Source organism: Eleginops maclovinus, chromosome 2 (assembly GCF_036324505.1).
Source record: "Eleginops maclovinus isolate JMC-PN-2008 ecotype Puerto Natales chromosome 2, JC_Emac_rtc_rv5, whole genome shotgun sequence".
Classification (NCBI taxonomy): Eukaryota; Metazoa; Chordata; class Actinopteri; order Perciformes; family Eleginopidae; genus Eleginops; species Eleginops maclovinus.
In genome coordinates, this window is record NC_086350.1 from 5,185,698 (window position 1) to 5,203,438 (window position 17,741).

Here is a 17,741-nt window from a genome sequence, read left to right on the forward strand (position 1 = left end):
TAAAATGTAGGCAAAAACGGCTTTATTACTTTATGTTTCACTTATTTCTTTCTTGTTTCAGGGGCAAACACACCAACACAATATTAGGGAGACACTGCAGATGAAATAATATGGTAACAGAAATGCTTTGGTTTAATATGACTGTTGATTTGTAGTTTTTGACATTTCTTACTTTTTCAGGACTCAAGTTAAAATCAAGTGGGTCGAGTTAAGGTCCCAGATTTGATGACATAGGACTCGACTCAAATCAAAAAGATTTACACAATGTCAATATCAATCAATGACTCGGGACTTCCCTTGAAGTTTATTCATTTGGAAAGAAAAATACTTGAATTATTAGGCTATAAATGAAAGTTTTCTTTTTACCACAAATCCAATTATTTCCCCATTTATTCCTGTAACTAAAGGCTTTAATTTCCAGCACTTTGTTTGATTCAACATTATCTGCAAGTTCCTGGAAATAAACATTTAGAAAGAATGGTATTTGTGTGTAAATGATACCACAGATCATGTAATTTGCATAGAAAACTAAAAGATGTTCACCCAAAAAGCACATGAAAGTATGCAAAACGGGAAAGTTTAAATTGGTGGAAAGTGCAAAATGACTCAGACTTGTTTCCACACCTGCATGCCGAATGACCTTGTTAGCATGCTAAATGTTAGCACTTGAATACGGCTGCCATATCCAAATATGTCCATGGCTCGTTTAGTCATTACTAGCAATTAGTTTTCTTTATTTTGATTCCTTGGATTGTTTTGTTGTTTTAAATATTGATTACATGCATTCACTTACTCCCTATCCCTTTGAGAAACAGTCTTAATATATAAAAGGACCCGTAAAGAAACAAAGACAGACAAATAAAACACACTTGACACACTGAGATTTAAATGTACTTTATTGATGATCACCAGGCTGTTTCCCTTTTACAATGAATCTGAAGTAGTTCTACTTTTACAAGTTAGATTTAAAGAGACAGAGAGATATTGAATATTGCGCTGAGGAAGAGAACATAACTAAGATTAATACAATGCAAAAGAAAAGAGAGAATCAAACAGAACTACCAATACAGCATTTTCTTAACAACATGTTAACAGGGCAAACAATGAAAGCACAGCCCAGTATTATATTACTGTATTCCAGTTAAGACAATAAGCTTTTTTTGTTCTTTTTTCAAATATACCTCTTTAAAATAGCATTGTATTTTTTATTATTACTTCCATGTTAAACAATTACATTCAGGATTATAACTAAATAAATCACATGCAGAGATTAAATGGGCAGATGACACCATATTGAGATCAAATGAAATCTTCATTTCAATGCAGGTATGGCGATGAGACTGAACTGATAGATTTATATTTCATTCTGTATCTTGTGTTGTGTAGTTATCTTGAATATTGTCACTAAAACCGGCTAAAAGAAGGATAGTTTGTTATATATCTTCCAGGTTTTTTGTTTCCAGAGCGATATGTACAGGTCTGTGCACAGTACATACGTGTACGTGTGGCCTTTGTTTGAATTCATCCATTTATTTTTTTTAGTCTGCATGTGTTTCAAGTCATTTTCAGGAAAAAGTTAAAGTTGCATTTAGAACTATTTCTGTGTTTCTGTTAAAGTGTTTGTTACGGGATCTCTCTCACTCTCCGTCCCATCTGAACAGAACCACACATGCAATGAGACGTAAGACAGTATCTGCTCTCATCCTCCGCTCCCCTAAACTGTATTTTCTGTCAAGGCTGGTGTGTTTAGTTTTTATTTATTTTTTCTCTATTGTTTTTGATCCAGCACCATTCACATGGTCGTCCCAACTCAACATTCAGAAAAATAGATCTCCTCTATAGTGCATTCAGCTTCTGTATGTCGTCATACAGTTCAGTATTGAGCGATTCACAGCGTTCTACTGATGCCTTGAAAAATCTCAAGGCTGGGTATTTGGAATCTGCCAACTTAAAAACAACACAACATATCCGACCCTCCACAAAATCTGCTCCATATTTCCAGACAACATCGAAGGACTTTTTTACTTTAAGTCAATATAAACCTCGCCTCTCCTCTGAGTGTGCCCTTCAGTCCATCAACTCCCAACAGACTGTGTGTACTTGTGCGTTCTCCAGCTGTTTAATATACAACCTGCATCAAACTCTCCCCAGTGGGATAACATAAGAAGTCTGCCTCCGAATCATCACAAGCATGAGATGCATATCAAGGCTCAGAAAGTGCATAATGGACGAGGATAATGGTAAGGGAGGCCAGGCAGAGCAGAGAGCACGGAGGCTTTGGAAGATGAGGTATAAAGGTAGTGTGAGCGTTACATAGGGAAAGGGAATGGCACTGGCTATCAAACGCTGACAACACACTCCAGCTGTTTTAACCATATAGACTGAGAGAAATAATTTAGTGAAGTTAAAGTAAAGAAGCAGAGGATCCTTTCCGCTTTTAGTTGGCAACGTGTGGACGAATCAATAGCTCAGACAAAGACCTTTCTGTAAATCCAAGCCTCCCCTCCTCCATCGCCCAGACTGGCGCGACCCATAGCCTCATATCAGTCCTCACAAAGCAAAATATTAACAAAGTAAGAAAAAAAAACAAGCCAGTGATGAGACATGTCGGCAGAAATGTACTTCTTAAAATTTAAAATATAGTAACTATTACAAAAAAATACAAATCAAACAAAATCATTTGTAAATTATTTTGTTGAATTTAGATCAAAATGAATAAATAAAAGTTGGCCTTGTTAGAAATTAAATATGAGCGACTCTTTAAAGCGGCTGTGAAAAAGCAGAAAGACGTTTCATGCTAAACCCAGTTAAGAGGAGTCACTCAACACATCACCATCAGAAAGAAGTGTGTGTCGTATGTGTCATATATCACACACAACTATTGCAAAGACATTCACTTTAAATCAGCATCCAGCACATAATCATTCATGCTCATTCTGTAATAAATATTTCTCTGGGATAATATTGGGTAATTGCTTCTTCATATACAAGATAGAATAGTTTGACATTGTTCTAAAATACAGGTAAAAGTAATTTTCTATCACCACACACACTCTGTGCTTCAACTACTTCATCCGATTCCTAAACACTCAGAAACTTACATTCCTTTCAGGTGCAAGACCTCGCTCCATGACATTCATATTTGTTTAAAAGTGGCATTAATGCTGAATTGGATTAAAGAGCTCTTCAGTTATTGAGTGTACTATTTCAGAGTGTGGATACGGTTTGTGCGTATTGGTATGAATGGATTGGTCCTTTATTTCAAAGTTGTGTTCTTGTTTTGTTTTACCCTGGTTTCTAGCTCCGCCTCACAATGGCTGACTGGTCCTTAGCCCCTCCTCTCCAAAACATCAAGCTAAAGGCACATGAAAAACGCCTCCTGTAACACCCTTCACACACACTCATTTTCCTGAAATACAACCCCAGTGATAAATATATATATTGCCGTTCCCACTGGCGTGACTCTCTCTTTCGTTGCTACATTAGTCACGTGTAAATTACTCTCTTTTCCTCGTCGATTTATGGTATTGACAGAGGCGGTAAAATGTTGTTGAACAGGAGGAAACTACAGATAATTTTACATAAACCTTCTTCTCAAATGCATAATCAGAAGCACTGCTCATCATTTCCTGCATTAAGACACATTTTCTAATTATTTAACATAACCTCTGTATTGATATAGACACCTACGTTTGTACTGGAGTTCATACAACCGACAAAGAGCATGATGAAGAGGAGCCAAACATCGTCCTTCTGCCTATTGAATTCACAGCCAAACAGCGTAGTAACCTATCTACTCTAAACTGCTTCCAACACTTGGCTAAAGAAAGGATTCAACCTCTACGCAGTTTGAGCTAAAACGCAAGCACCATGCAGCAGCTTAAGAGTGAAAGCCGAGAAGTAACATCTCAAACAGTGGCAACCTCAGGCACCTCCTAAAACTTCACCACGAATAACAAGAACGGTTTAGTTTTTTTGTCTTTTACTTTACATCAATTGATGTCGTATGCATCGAGTAAATCCAGAAGCTACTGATCAGAATTGCAAATGATGGGTTTTTTTATCATGGAAAATAAACAGAGGAACGTCTCCTCTTTGGTCAACACGGTGAATACAATCTAAACACATTTTCGATCACGGGTTCACTTGGATTTTAACTTTAGATTAGGATCTAAGATTATTATATTTCTGAGTTAATTAGGAGTCAAGCCAACAGTTTAAGAACTACTAATCTGTCGTGTGACTGTGGCTGAAAACATATCATCTGAGATACGAGGGAAACAAAGCATCGTTGTGTTATTGAAAAGGTGTTCTCACCCAGATTGTAAGAGCTAGTGGAGGAGTGTTTTAGGGCATATAAACTATGTTAATATTTGCATGATAACCTAACTGCCACATGAAAGCATAAACCCAATGTTTTGACTTTGATTTCAGCGAACAGAATTTAGTGCATTGAGTGCTGCAGCAAATGCATTTGAGAGCGAGAAGCTTTGAAGAAGCAGAGAGTGCTGGTCGCTCTGCTGTGAGTGAGAAGAGATGATGGGGGGGGGGGATCAGAGCGGGGCTCGTGAAGCTCAGAACTCGATCTTGCAGGCGGGAAAGGACTCGTCCTGCATGACGACGGTGCTGCTGGAGGCCAGAACCATGATGTTCAGGTCCTGCTGCTTCTCGTGGGTCTGCTGGTACCAGTCCCGGGTCACCTCTGTGTCGTGGGTCGGGATCAGAGTCACCTGAAGGGGACACATTACATTTAGCTGACGCTTTGATCCAAAGCGACTTACAATAATATTCAATCATGAAGAAACAAACTCAAAAAGCAAAAGTCCTGCAGGTACTCCTATCTATAAACCCAACCACATTGAGTGCTTCTCCATTAGCTTAACCTAAAGTTAAATCCTTTGTAAGTGCTGCGCACAAAAGAGAGGTTTTTTCGTTTTGTTTTTCTGTTTCTCAGCAAAGATGCAGTCGAAACAGGAGAGTTTTCAGTCTGCGATACAAAATTAGAGGGATATGAGGGGGCATTTTCAATAGAACACAGAAAAAAGTCAAAGGGCCCACACTGTCCTAGCAATTTTGTATTTTACGTATCTTCAGATGGACCTGCAAGCTCAGTCAAGTAGCTAAGCTGAGCGAGTGAGCCAGGAACAGAGGATATTTTAGGTTCTTGTACAAGTTGATGCTGCATGCTGACTCAGATATTTGCAAGGTCAGAAAAAATATAGAACATTAATCATCCTCTCTAAGCTAGCACTGTGCTAGCTTAGAGAGGATGATTAATGTTCTATATTTTTATATATATATATATATACACAGAACAATGCAGCACTGTACTGGTGAATGAGGAAGGGATCCTATCATCACTGTTTGCAGTTTGTTATTTGCAAATGCATCACAATGATATAGGTAGTTATCACAAAGTAGGACTTTTCAGTTGTTCAACCTCATGATCAAAGTGTTTGTGAAAGTGGTGCTGACATGTTAAGAACATAGACTGGGTTTTGAAGAGGCCATATATTATACTTTTTAGGGTTTTTTCCCTTTCTTGTAAAGCCTTATATAGGTTTGGTGCATGTAAATGGTCGACAAAGGCTGAAATCCCTGTGAGTTTCTCTCCCACACACACTAACTGGCTAACTTTCCAACACACTGTGCGTGACAGGCTAAGCGGCGTGACATGGAGGTCATTACCTGTAAATTGGAGCCCCACTGAGCTTTGCCCTCCAGCAGGGAGTCCAGGACTCCACGGCTCGGCTCTCCGCTGCCCGGGTCGTTCCCGCTCACCACGTAGTACGCCGCTCGCACTCTCTTGAAGAACTCCTGGTCCACGTTCTTGGCACTGCAGTGGTTGGGCACATAGGCCAGGTCGACATAGATGGGGGGTCCAGCGGGAACAACAGAGCCAGTTTTCTGGGAGTTGTTACCTGAAGGTGAGAACAGCATGAGGAGGTGATTAAAAGAACTGGCACTGCAGTGGCAAAGATCAACTTTGTCTTCAACTGAAGAAATGATATTCTGTTCAATAATTTATTCATAGAAATCAGTTCCTCTGAAGAATAGCACTGAGAATAATCCGCTGCACATCCATCATCGTAATGCACGTCCTTCACTTTTAAGATATTTGCTGTTTAATGAGAAATACATCATTGTTCCTTGTAACCTGACATTATCAAGTGCAGACTTAAAATAGTTGCAAATAGAAAGTCAGAGTTCAAGTCTTTGATCGCATCAACGCCCCAAATAACAAGTATAACAAAGAAACCTAGATCTAGAAATATTGAAATGAACCGTTTTTATTTGCAAACCTTGGATATAAGTGATAAACTGATGATGTACAACTCTCCTTAAATGGATTCTAATACAAGTACAGTACTTTATCTGTTGGTGTAGTCAGGTGTATCTCCAGTGAGAGCTTAAGTTATTCAGATAACTGGAGAGGACCCGTTGTTGTTGTTTAGGTTGCATTATAATTTTCTAAATGAGCATGTAAATGTGACTAAAGGTTTAAAGTCAATTGAATATTTTCTTTAATTTACTGTCTTAAAGAAAGAAGCGCTGTCTTGGTAAATAAAATAGTCATTTCTTTTGTCTGTTGAGCCTTTATCGGGGTTGAAGGCTGTGATGAATGTGCCCAGGAACCAAATTACAGTAAGATCCTATCATGTTTTGGATGTGAAGATGTTAACAAACCTGAACTGCTCTTGACACCATTAACCAAGCCTTTCCCCGGACTGAGGATCTCAGTCCTGGAGCCTTGAGTCTCAGACATCTTGATCAGCCTGGAGCTTCTGTCCGTGTCCTTCCTCTTCAGGGACGCTGATCGAGGTGAGGAGGAGTCCTTGGAGGCCTGTTTCGATGGAGTAGAGGACCTCTTCCTGACTTCACCCTTACGGGAAGGGGATGCCGACTTGGGTTTGCTCTTTCTGAGGCCCTTGGTGGTTTTGTGCTCCTTTTTAAGAAGTTTCTCTGTGCTGCTGTGATCGTTGAGAAGAGATTCTGGATCCACCATGCACACATCTGGGTGCGGAGGGTGGGGATAAGGGTCCTTCATCGGGGTTGGAGCGGGATCATGAGTCTTCTGCGATGTCCTGGGTGATGAAGGATGATGACCGGCCGCAGCTGCAGATAATTTGTCCACGGGAAGATGTTCAGCGTCCTCGTCTGAGTCCAGATTCCCTTCAGCTGTTATGGACGGACACTCTTCGGTTCCTGGAGGGACGTCAGAATCCGACTGTGAAGGTAACGACTCGCTCACTGATGTGGGAGGAGTTTCCTCTCCAGCTAAAGTCACAGCCAAACCAGAAGACATGGGGCCGGGCAGCTGCTGAGGGCCCTGTCCGGAGTCTCCATGATGACTCTGAGTGTGGTGGGACTTCTGCTTGTGCGACCTCCTTTTGACAGAGTGTTGCTCCTGCTCGTCCTCGTCCCCTTCCTGTGAATGGTCACTGCGATCTTCCTCCTGGCCCTCGCCCTCGTCACTGGAGAGCGGATGAGGGCTGGGGTTGATGAACGATGGAGAAAGGTCTCCTTTGCGGTGTTTGTATTCGCAGGAGGAGTAGCCTGGATGTGAGGAAGAGGAGGTGGCTCCGGTGTTCAAGTCAGAAGGACGATCCGCCCTTGCTGCTCCTTGGCTGGATGTTTCTGTGTGATAGGCATCTTTTGAGGAGGACATAGAGGTCCCGTGGGCACTAGTCATCCATTCCATCGCTTCCTCATCCTCTTCATCCTCATCGTCATCCCTGTAACCTGGAGGAGGGGCACTTGGGCAGTCTTCAGGCCTTTGTAGTAGCTCCCAATCAGATATACTGCTCCTTCTCCTTTCCAATAATCTCTCTGGTGGCTTTTCCGAAGAGCTCTTCTCCTCCTTGTCTTTCTTACAATCTCCTGCTTTTCCACACATCTTTGTATCAGTGGTTGCCTTCTTCTCCTCTGTGCTGTCTTTACACATCATGCTTTCACTGTCTTTAGCCGTCTCTGCGTTTTCATCACTCCCTGACACCGTTTGCGTCTTCCTTCAAAGGTGCGATAGCTGCGTTGGTCTTTTCCTCTTTTACCTCCATTGTTTTGGACACCTCTGTCGTGGCACATGTGGTTATGCTGGCTCCACTGTCACTCAGTGAAGGAAGTGAGGCTGTCTGTTGCGATGTTTCAGGTTTAGACACAGAAGTAGAGGTGATTGTCTTCGTCTCTGTGGTGTGAGTGGTACTATCAACCACATACGACTCAGTTATTGATGAAAAACTCTGCTCTTGCCCAGCTACTTTGATAGTTTGACATCCAATACGACATGGTAGGGTGCTGTCCTCCATTTCAAGTGTAACAGGCTCCTCTTCTTCTGATGAATCTTGGTATACCTTGTCAGACGAGTCAGCCCTTTGGAGGGGAGAGACATCAAAGCAAGCCTCTGCTGAGGATAAACCCTCTGACACTTTGACTTGTTCAATACTTTGTAAAGAAGGTGCCGCGGCGGATGTAGTCATTCTAGTTTCTAGCATATAAAAACTATCAGTGCTTGACTTTGTGTCCGTTTCAGGCTTTGCAGAACCACTTTCATCCACAGTCTGTTTGGCAGTGGTAGACAGGACTGATGATGATGTTTTGGTCTCATCAAACTGGCTGGGTAAAAACACTTTAGTTGTGGGTTTAGTCGTCACCTCCATGTACTCATCTCTCTGAAACCCTCCAAAGCAAGAGCTTGAAGACTCAGCTCTGACTGATGTCTCCTCTTTGGCTAGAGGTACAGTAGAGCCTGATATCGTTTTAGCTTTGTCTCCAGACTCTTTGCTGGGGCCAGATGTTGAGGCTGATGAAGAGTAACTGTACGATGTGGAGGAGAATGTGGAAGTAGAGTATGTTAGGGTGGTGTATGTGCAAGGTGATGAGGCAGTTTCCTTGTGTTTTGCGGTGATATCTAAGCTCTGCCTCTCGTCTAGACTTTCTTCTTGGCTGTAATATTTATCATCGCTTAGCTTTGATAGCTGGGAGGCATCTGAGGTTTCTTTCTTATCTTCTTTCAAACTAGGTTGACTGTCCTCACTGTAAAAATGCTCAGAATAACCTCCAGATCTATTCTGTCCGATGTCGGCATAGCTTCCACTTAGAGGGAGGGAGGGTCTAGATAAAGGTTCAGACTCTGAATGTGCAGGTGGCAAAAAGCTGGCTGTTAAGGTGCTTGTAGACATTGGTTGACAAGCATCCTTTTTCAGAAAGCTTGGAGATAGAGACTCTTTGTCGTCATCTCCCTTTGTTGTCTGTAGGGCTTCATAGGAGGTATCCTCAGCCGATGATAACCTCCTCTTTGTGGTTGGTTCAGGAGACAGAAGCTCTTTCTTTGTCTCAGGGAGTTTAGGAAGATCTGATGAAGTGAGATGGCTTTCGTCCATTTTGTGAGGGTCTGGTGACGAAGCTGTTTTACCAACATCTTCACTCTTTGTCTCAGGGAGTTTGGATGTGGTTGCATCATCTTCTTTGAGTGGTTTTGTTTCAGGTGATTGTGGCATTTTGCTTACATCCTGCTTGTCTGAAGATGAAGCTTCACCAGCTGTTGGTTGAGAGTCTTTGTCCTCTTTAAGGACGCTTGATTCAGCCAACGGAGACTTTTTATTTGAGTCCTCCAGCTCTGCTAACATAGCACTGTCACCAGAGGAACGTCTGCACATTTCTTTTTCAGACTGTTCCCTTGCACCCTTTTCCATATCTACATCGCTCAACTCCTCCTCTTCATCCTCCTCCTCGTCCTCATCTTCGTCTTCATCATCATCCACATTGAAATCTTCCCCCTCTACAAGTAACCTTTTATCTATAAAGCTCTCTTTTCCATCAGGAAAGTCTACTGTTGGTTTACAGGAGGCAGAGCTGCTAATTTGACTGTTGTCAGATGCCAAAACATTATCGTCTATTTCTTGTCCTGAAAATGTGGCGGCAGATACAGGCCTGGAAGTTTCTTCTTTCTCTGAAGGTGTGGCTTGTTGAGGTAACATGTCTTTTTCTGCAGGTGAATGCCGACCAGTTGGAGATTTCTCTTTGAGCGACTCTTCTGATTTTTCTTTCTCCTTTTCTGTTGTTTCTTTTCTGTAAATTCCTCAAAACCTACAGGAGTTGCTGAAACTTGAGTACTAAGATCGGACTGGCTCCATGATGAAGAGGGTGTTTCCTGTCTAGGTGGCACACTTGCTGATTGAGCAGATGTACTGCTAGAAACCAGATCACTTTCTTGTGTCGCTTCTGTTGGAAAAGCTGCTGCCCCTTCCATCATATCTTCCTTTTCTTTCTCAGATTTCTCAGGTTTGTCCTCTTTAGGAGTGAAAGAATAAGACTCAGAAGCCTGGGACATTTTGTTATCTTGCATGTCTACGGATGAAAAGCTCCTGTCCACATAAGGTGTATCGGGTCTCTCTTCCTTCTGACTTTCCTCCTCTTGGCCTTTCTCTCTGTCTTCATATCTAGGTGAGGCACTTGGACTATGGTGGCTGCTTCTTTCACTCTCGGTCAGAGACACCGGGCTGTAGTCGACTCTACTGAAGGACAGAGGCTCTTCTTTGTACTGATCATCCAGGAGGAACATGGCTCCTCCAACCTCTGTCTGGCTTGTTCTTCTGTTATCATCGATACCCATTTCAGAGGGGTGTTCGAAACTCAAAGAAACCTCACTTTCTTCTCTAGAGTCCAAGTCATGATCTTTGGTATTGGTTTTTCGTACGGGTCGTACTTGGACGCACCAAAGGTTTGCTTTTCTTCTCCGAGGCTTCCACTGACAGTCTCTTTCTCTGAGGTAAGTCCTGCAGCGTCAGTGTGGCTGGCCTCCCCAGAGTCCAACATGAAATACGAACAAGGCTGTGCTAATCCTGGAGAAGCCACCTCTCGCTCTCCTTCCATCTCCCTCTCTGCTTCCTTTCCTGCTTTCTCATCTACCTTTGTCTTCTCTGTAGCACTGTCCTCTGAGCTGAATAGGGACGGTGTTTGTTTCTCTTTTTGAGGTGTTTCCTCCACACTGACTGGCTCTCAGTGCTGGAGAGCGTGGAGCTCCTCGGTTGGCTGTCAGTGCTCGATACTGTAGACAAAACAGGCTTTTCCTCATCTGGTTCGGCTTTACTTGCCGGCACATCAGAAGCTGTTTCTTGTTTGGGAATAGTGGCTGTGTCCTCCTTTGATGTCACAGTATCAAAGGAGGGCTCTGGCTTTGCAGGAGGTGCAGCTGGGGGTTCTGTTTTCACAACATCTTTCCCAGCTTCAGGTGAAAAACTGGATTCTTCTTTGTCAAACTCTTTGATGTCTTCATCAACAGAGGGCTCCTGCATTGTAAGAGTTGGTATGATCACTCCGACTGATATTGGTGTTTTAGTTGAGTCACTTTGGGACGATGGAAGACCTACAGAGGGGATGTCATGTTCTGATTTCTTCACATCTACGGACAGAGGTCTGGAGCCGGCTCCTCCCATACAAATGTCCTCCTCCTCTACATCTTCCCTGTCTTCATCGGACGACTGAACCACAAATGCAGGTTTGCTATCTGTCTTGGATGCTTCTCCTAAAGCTGTCTCTTCAGGTGGTTGGACGGTTTTCTCCAGGTCTTTCTCTTGTAACTCCTCTTTCTCCCATTTCTCCTCTTTGGTGTGGTCGGCATCAGAGTCTTTCTCAGTGATCTCATCTGTCTTCTTGTCACCTAAATCCTTTTCTTTGAGCATCTTTTCATCCTCTACTTGTTTTGTCTTCTCATCTTTGGTGTCATCAGTCTCATATGTGTATTCTTTTTCTTGTTCTTTCTCCATTTTCTGTTCTTTGCTCAGTTCAGCAACATGTGTGTCGTCTTTTTCTTTCTCCGTCTTCTCTGCTTGACCAACAACAACCTTTGCCTGTTCATCTTGGTCTTCCTCCTCCTGGGAGTGGCTTGGAGACAAGTCTTTACTTGATGTACTTATAGAAGGGTCTTGCTGCATCTCTATTGACGTAGCTCCGAGAGTTTCCTTCTCTTTCTTTGTTTCATCAGACTTTTCAGAGGTTTCTTGATGTATTTCCTTAACACTCTCGTCACAAATATCATCCTTTTTAGTTTTCTCCCCTTCAAAGATCTCAGACACAGGAAGGTCTACCTGTTTTTTATCATCTTTCTTAGATTCAGACTCAAATGAATAATCATCTTTTTGTTCTTTCTCATCTTTAGCAGTGAATGATGGAGACCTCACGGCCTCCTGTTTGATATCCACGTCCTTGGGTTGTTCAACACTGGAGTCTGTTGCTTTGTCTTTGTCCGCATCATCTTTTTCAGTGTCCTTATCCTTTACTTCTTCACTTTTTGCGGAAGTATCAACGCTCTGTTCCTTAGATACAAGCACAGAACTCTTTTCTTTCATGTCTTTTTCACATATTTCATCCTTTGGTACATCTTTTGCCTCTTCCTTGATGACTTTTACATCTTTTAACTCAGCCTTGTCCTCATCTGCAGGGCTTTTTACACCATCTTTGCTTTCTTCATCCTTTGTAGATTGCATACCAGAAAGGTCATCCTTAATTGTTACTGCAGTTTCCTCCTTGTCTGCTGTTTTCTCTGTTTCCTCTTCCATACCTGATTTGACAGCACAGATATCTTTCTCCTTTTCGTCTTGTGTGATAGGTTTAGCATCAAATTCGTCCTCTGATGTTTTGACAGTGGAAATGTCTTTGCTCATCATGACATCCTCTTCCTCCGTCTTGGCAGGTGGAGTGTCATCTTTATCTTTGTCTGTTTCTTGACCCTTTTCGTCCTCCATGACTGGTTTGACGCTATCCTTAAGTGTCTGTAATGAGGAAGTATCTTCCATAATTGTCAGTTTTTCTTCAGCTTCTGCCTTGGTAAGTTTAGTAGCTGCAGCATCATCTTTACTCACAACTTCCTTCTGGTCTTCTTCTACAGTAGGTTTGACGGTGCTAGCATCATCCTTGCTTGTCGTCATATCTTTTTCGTGCTCCTTTGTGTCATAGCTGTCGTCTTTGCTTTTCTCTTTCTCTTTTTCTTCTTCTGCAGTTGGCTTGGCGGCAGAAATGTCATCTTTCCTCAGAGTTGCATCCCTTTCCTCCACTGTGGTGGGGCTTGAGGTCTTGGGCGAGATAGCATCTTTGCAAATAGCATGCTCCTTTTCTTCTTCTATGATAACAGCAGACATATCAGTCTTGCTAATAGTTTCTTCTTCTTTGGTGAGTTTAGCCCCAGTAATGTCACCCATCCCTTTCTCTTTTTCTGTCTCCTCTTCACTAAAAGGCTCAGTAGCAGATAGGTCTATCTTTCCCATCTCTTTCTTATCCTCGCTCACTTTCATATCAGATGTTTCTGCCTCCTTTTTCTCATCTTTAGCTTGCTCAATGACGGGCATATCGTCCATCTTTAACTCTTTTTCCATCTCGTCTTTAACAGGCTTGATATCTGTGGTGTGGAGCATTTCAATCTCTTTCGCTTCAGCCTTTACAGGACTAGAAATATCACCCTTGTCTGTCTCTTTCTTCTCCTCCTCTTTCAAAACATCACTCTTAGACACATCATCCTTTCTAACCTCAGTTTCCATAGCCTCAGCTTTGGTTTTGAGGTCAAAATCATCATCTTTCTGCTCATCTTTGATTTGTTTGACCTGAGATGCATCACTTTCCATCTCTGCTTCTTTAGTAGTTTTGACGTCAGTTTGATCTTTTTCAGGCTCTTTCTGTTCGTCTTTAATATCTCCATCGACTGTGGAAAGGTCTTTTGCAATTTGCTCTTCCTTTATGGGTTTTATATCCGAGGTGATCCCCTTTACTGCGTCTTTCTCATCTGTGATGGACGTGACGGCAGCAACGTCTTCCTGGTTGACTGATTTCTGCTTTTGCTCATCCTTCATTTGTATGACGTCGGAAGTGTCGTCCATTTCTTTTTCCTGTTCCACCTTAACTGCAGATTTATCATCGTGATGGTCGTCATCATCTTTCTTGTTCTCATCATCGTCGCTAACGTCGTCCAGGAAGCTGCTCTCCCTCTCTGGCAAAGTACTTGGGACAGGCACTTTAGGTTCTTTCTCTTTAAGCGTAGAGTCGACCTCTTCATCAATGTGTCCAGAAGAGATGAGGGATTCCCTTCCTAACATGGGTGACTGAACTTCTGTTGAAGACGCAACAGTAGGGATTGTTTCTGTGTCTTTACCTTCATCTTTTTGCACAGATGAAGAGTCTTTTTCTGACTCCTTCATCACTGGAACCTCTTTTATGTCTTTCTTCAAAGATGTGGAAATGTCCCCTTCCAGTTGATCTGCTTTCTGTTTATCTTCTTGTGCTTCTACTTCATCCTTCTTTGTAGTTTCGGTTGTTGTGACGACATGGAGGACCTCCTCTTGCTTTTGCTGCTCCAAACCAGGGAACACCTTCATCTTGTCTTCCACTGGCGACTGACGAAGAGGAGAGTGAGCTGGACTTTGTGGTCCAGAATGAGGAGGAGATGCCATTTTCACAGTGATATCATCTGGACTGAAGCAGCGCTCTTCGCTTTCTGAAGTCACAGAGTCCGATCCAAAAGGTCTAGTAGGCACAACAGATGAATTATCTTTAAGTGCAACAGCATCTATGTTCTCTTCTTCAATTGGAAGGTGGATAGGTTTGGTTTCTTTTATAGAAACTGGAGAAACTGAGCCAACAAGCTGTTTGATATCAGTCTCTTTATCTTGTAAAAATTGGGATGAAGCATAGCCCTCTTGGAGTTTCTCAAGTGACATTTCAACATTAGGAGTTTGGTCTTCATCCTCCTCTTCTTCTTCCTCCTCCTCCTCTTCAAAGTGAGCTTCAGGAGCTTTAGTCGAAGTCTTTACTTCTGCAACCGGAAGATGCAAGTCATCAGATGGAGACTTTATTTGTTTGTCTTCTTCCAGAGAAGGTGGGGAAATAGTTCCTGCAGAGAGTGGCTGCTCTTTGCTGGCATCAGGTGGGGAGGAAAGGGGGCTTTTAACTGGTTCCTCGGCTCGAGGAGCTGTGGCAGAGGCCACAGATTGATCTTCGGCGATAGAAGTGGGAAAGGAGGACACTTTGTCATACTCGGTGATGGACGTCGCAGAAGACACATGCTCCTCTTCTGCCAGAGGAGCGGTGATGATGTTGGTGAACACCGATACCTGCTCCTGCACGCCTGGGATGAACATTTTCTCCGTCATGGCTGCAGCTTGAATCTCGACCATGCCGTGAATGTTTACAAATGATTCGGTTTGATCTGGAACAGAGATGTCGTAGGTACCAACATCATATTGAAGGTGAGGTATCCTCTCCTCGGCCTCTTCGTGAATCTCCTCGTCAGAGATGGTCTGTTCTGTCTCAGAGTAGCCGGGGATGGTCTCGTCCTGGATGTAGGAGATGGGTTCAGCAGCAGTGGCTCCTTGAAATACTGAAGTTATGGGAGCTGTGGCCCCTCCAACATGCGACAGGTAGCCCTCCTCCTCTTCCTCTTCTTCGGCTGCATCTTCAGGTTTGATCTCTTCATCTGCTATGACATCTAAATCTTCTACCTCCTCCAGTTCGGCTTTCTCCAGCACTTCTTCCTCTTCTTCTTCGAAGGGAATATCTTTTGCCGGGATCTGAGCTGCCAGATTTCCTGATTTCTCCATTTCTTCTAACTCATGTTTCCTCTCAAGCTCATCGTCCTTTGCCTCCTTCCATTTTGCTTCGTCCTCCTCTTCACCAATTCCCATATCTTCTTCTTCCTCCTCATCAGCTTTCTTTTTAGCAGCTGGGGCCTCTTCTTCTTCCTCTTCCTCGTCTTCATCCTGAGACGCTGCTCCTTCATCCTCAAACTTTTGAGCCTCATCCATTTCTCTCAACTCCTTGTCTTCATCTTCTGCCTTTGCTTCTGGGGTTGAACCATCCTTTTCAGGAGACTTAGGAGCAATGGTTTCTTGTGGGTCCTGCTTCTCTTCTTCGGAAGGATCTGCAGAAACAGACTTTTTCAACTCTTCAAAATCCTTGGTGAGGTCTTCAGGGGTTGAGTTGACAGACGTGACCTCCACAGCTCCATTCTCTGTTGGTTCTGGTTCAATAGTTTCAGGTTTGAGCTCCTCTGGCTTAATCTCAGCAGGTAAAGCCTTTGCTGCTTTGCTTTTTCCAGTCTTCACTTTACTTGTGGTTTTAGCTTTGTGTAATGTCTTTCTGACCTCTGGTGTAAACGGCTTCAGCTCAGGCTTTGTCATTTTCCTCAGCTCTGGTTTGGATGCGTCCTTCTTTTTGTCGTCTCTGGACTTAACGTCTTTCTTGTCATCTTTTTTCGCGGAGTCGTCTCTCTTCACCTTCTTGACCTCTTTCTTTTCCTTGTCCTTCTTCTCATCCATCTTTGACACCCTTTCCTTCGGGTGCTTTTTTATCGATTTTTCTTTCAGGAGCTTTTTCTTTTCTGGAACATCACTTTTGGATTTTATGATTTTAGTGGGCTTTTTCTCCTCTTTTTTCTCTACTATATTTTCCTTGACTGAGTCACTCTTTGCCTCCGTGGTGGCTGAGACATCGTCTTGTCCTTCGGTTTCTTTCTTTGAGGCTTTTGCAGTCGTCTTCGGGGACGACTTGAGACTCTCTTTGCTGTCTGTTCTTTGTTTTAATTTGGTTTGTTTTATGACGGAGGGAGGAGCTCCGGAGGCAATTTCCTTTTGTGTGGCGACAGGATAGCGCAAGAAGTCAAGGTGCTTTAATTTTTCGAGCCCTTCCAGGATCTTGTTCTGTGGTGCATTCCCAGGGAACAGCACTCTGATGATCTTTTCTGAAGGGTTGGCAGGAAGCCAGACAACCAAGGCTGTAACTGAAGTCAGGTAGGGAACAGATATTTCTCCTTCTTTCCCACTGGGCAGAGTAATGCCAGTTTTGGCCTTGCTGTTGCCAGCCCACTTCTGCATTAAAAACTGCATCTCTTTACTGTCTTTCACAGGGTTGAGAACATACATGTCTAACCTGCCCACTCCCATCTTGTGGAACAGAGTAATGGGCTCGATGGTGTTGCTGGACACTCGAAAGAGAGGTTCAGGTTTGATTCCTAGTTTACTTAGGTACTGCAAAGTCAGGGAGGCTTCCTCGATGCTGCGTTTCACTTTGAGATTAGATTCTGGCATACGGAGCTTCTCAGGTACATTGAAGAACACCACACCTAGTTCAGGAGAGATCAGGTTCTTCATCCAGTCAGTGTAGTTGACGGAGCCTTGAGAATGCTCCTCTTCTTGTTCTGCTATTTTCCTCTGGAGCAGCCCATTGATTCCTGGGAGATTGTCAGCGCCGATGTGTGTGAGCAGAACTGAGTCAATGCGGTCCAAGTGACGGACCAGCTTCCAGAAGCATGACTTTCGCTCAGAGCCTCCATCCACTAAGATGTTGAAGCCATTCACGGCAAAGAGAGCCGAGTCTCCGCGCCCACCGGGAAAGATGTAGCAACACGGCTTGGACAGTTTCAGGAAGCCTCCGGATGTGGGAGGCTCCAGGAGGTCGAAAGGTGAAGGGACATCCACCGTCTCAGAGATGTACTCTGTGAACTCGGTGACGCCCTCCATCTTGGGAAGAACAGATTCAGGGTTTAGTTTGTATTCCAGAAACTCCCTCAGGGTCTGTTGCTGTCCCAGGGAGCTCCAGCCCACCTCCCCGCGGCAGGACACAGTAAGTGTAGCCCGCTGCTTCGGGGCTGTTGTGCCCAGCAATTCACTGACCTGCAGGAGGGACAGACCCAGACACAAAGTCAGTAATGCACGGAACGCAACGTGGTATACTTGTGTTTGAATACGTGAAGAAAAAGG

At 43.4% G+C, this 17,741-nt stretch overlaps 1 protein-coding gene across 1 annotated transcript in view; it reads right to left on the reverse strand.

The window, feature by feature from the left end:
- Window positions 1-878: 878 nt before the first annotated feature.
- The window catches only part of map1ab (microtubule-associated protein 1Ab), a 64,948-nt gene continuing 48,085 nt past the window's right edge, over window positions 879-17,741 (reverse strand). The window contains exons 5-11 of the mRNA XM_063906142.1: window positions 10,909-17,654; window positions 10,405-10,592; window positions 10,168-10,290; window positions 8,515-9,985; window positions 6,688-8,009; window positions 5,689-5,921; window positions 879-4,730 (exon numbers count right to left, since the gene is read on the reverse strand). Of these exons, the coding sequence (XP_063762212.1) occupies window positions 4,575-4,730; window positions 5,689-5,921; window positions 6,688-8,009; window positions 8,515-9,985; window positions 10,168-10,290; window positions 10,405-10,592; window positions 10,909-17,654 (10,239 nt within the window). The 3' untranslated portion in view covers window positions 879-4,574. The remainder of the gene's footprint in view (window positions 4,731-5,688; window positions 5,922-6,687; window positions 8,010-8,514; window positions 9,986-10,167; window positions 10,291-10,404; window positions 10,593-10,908; window positions 17,655-17,741) is intronic.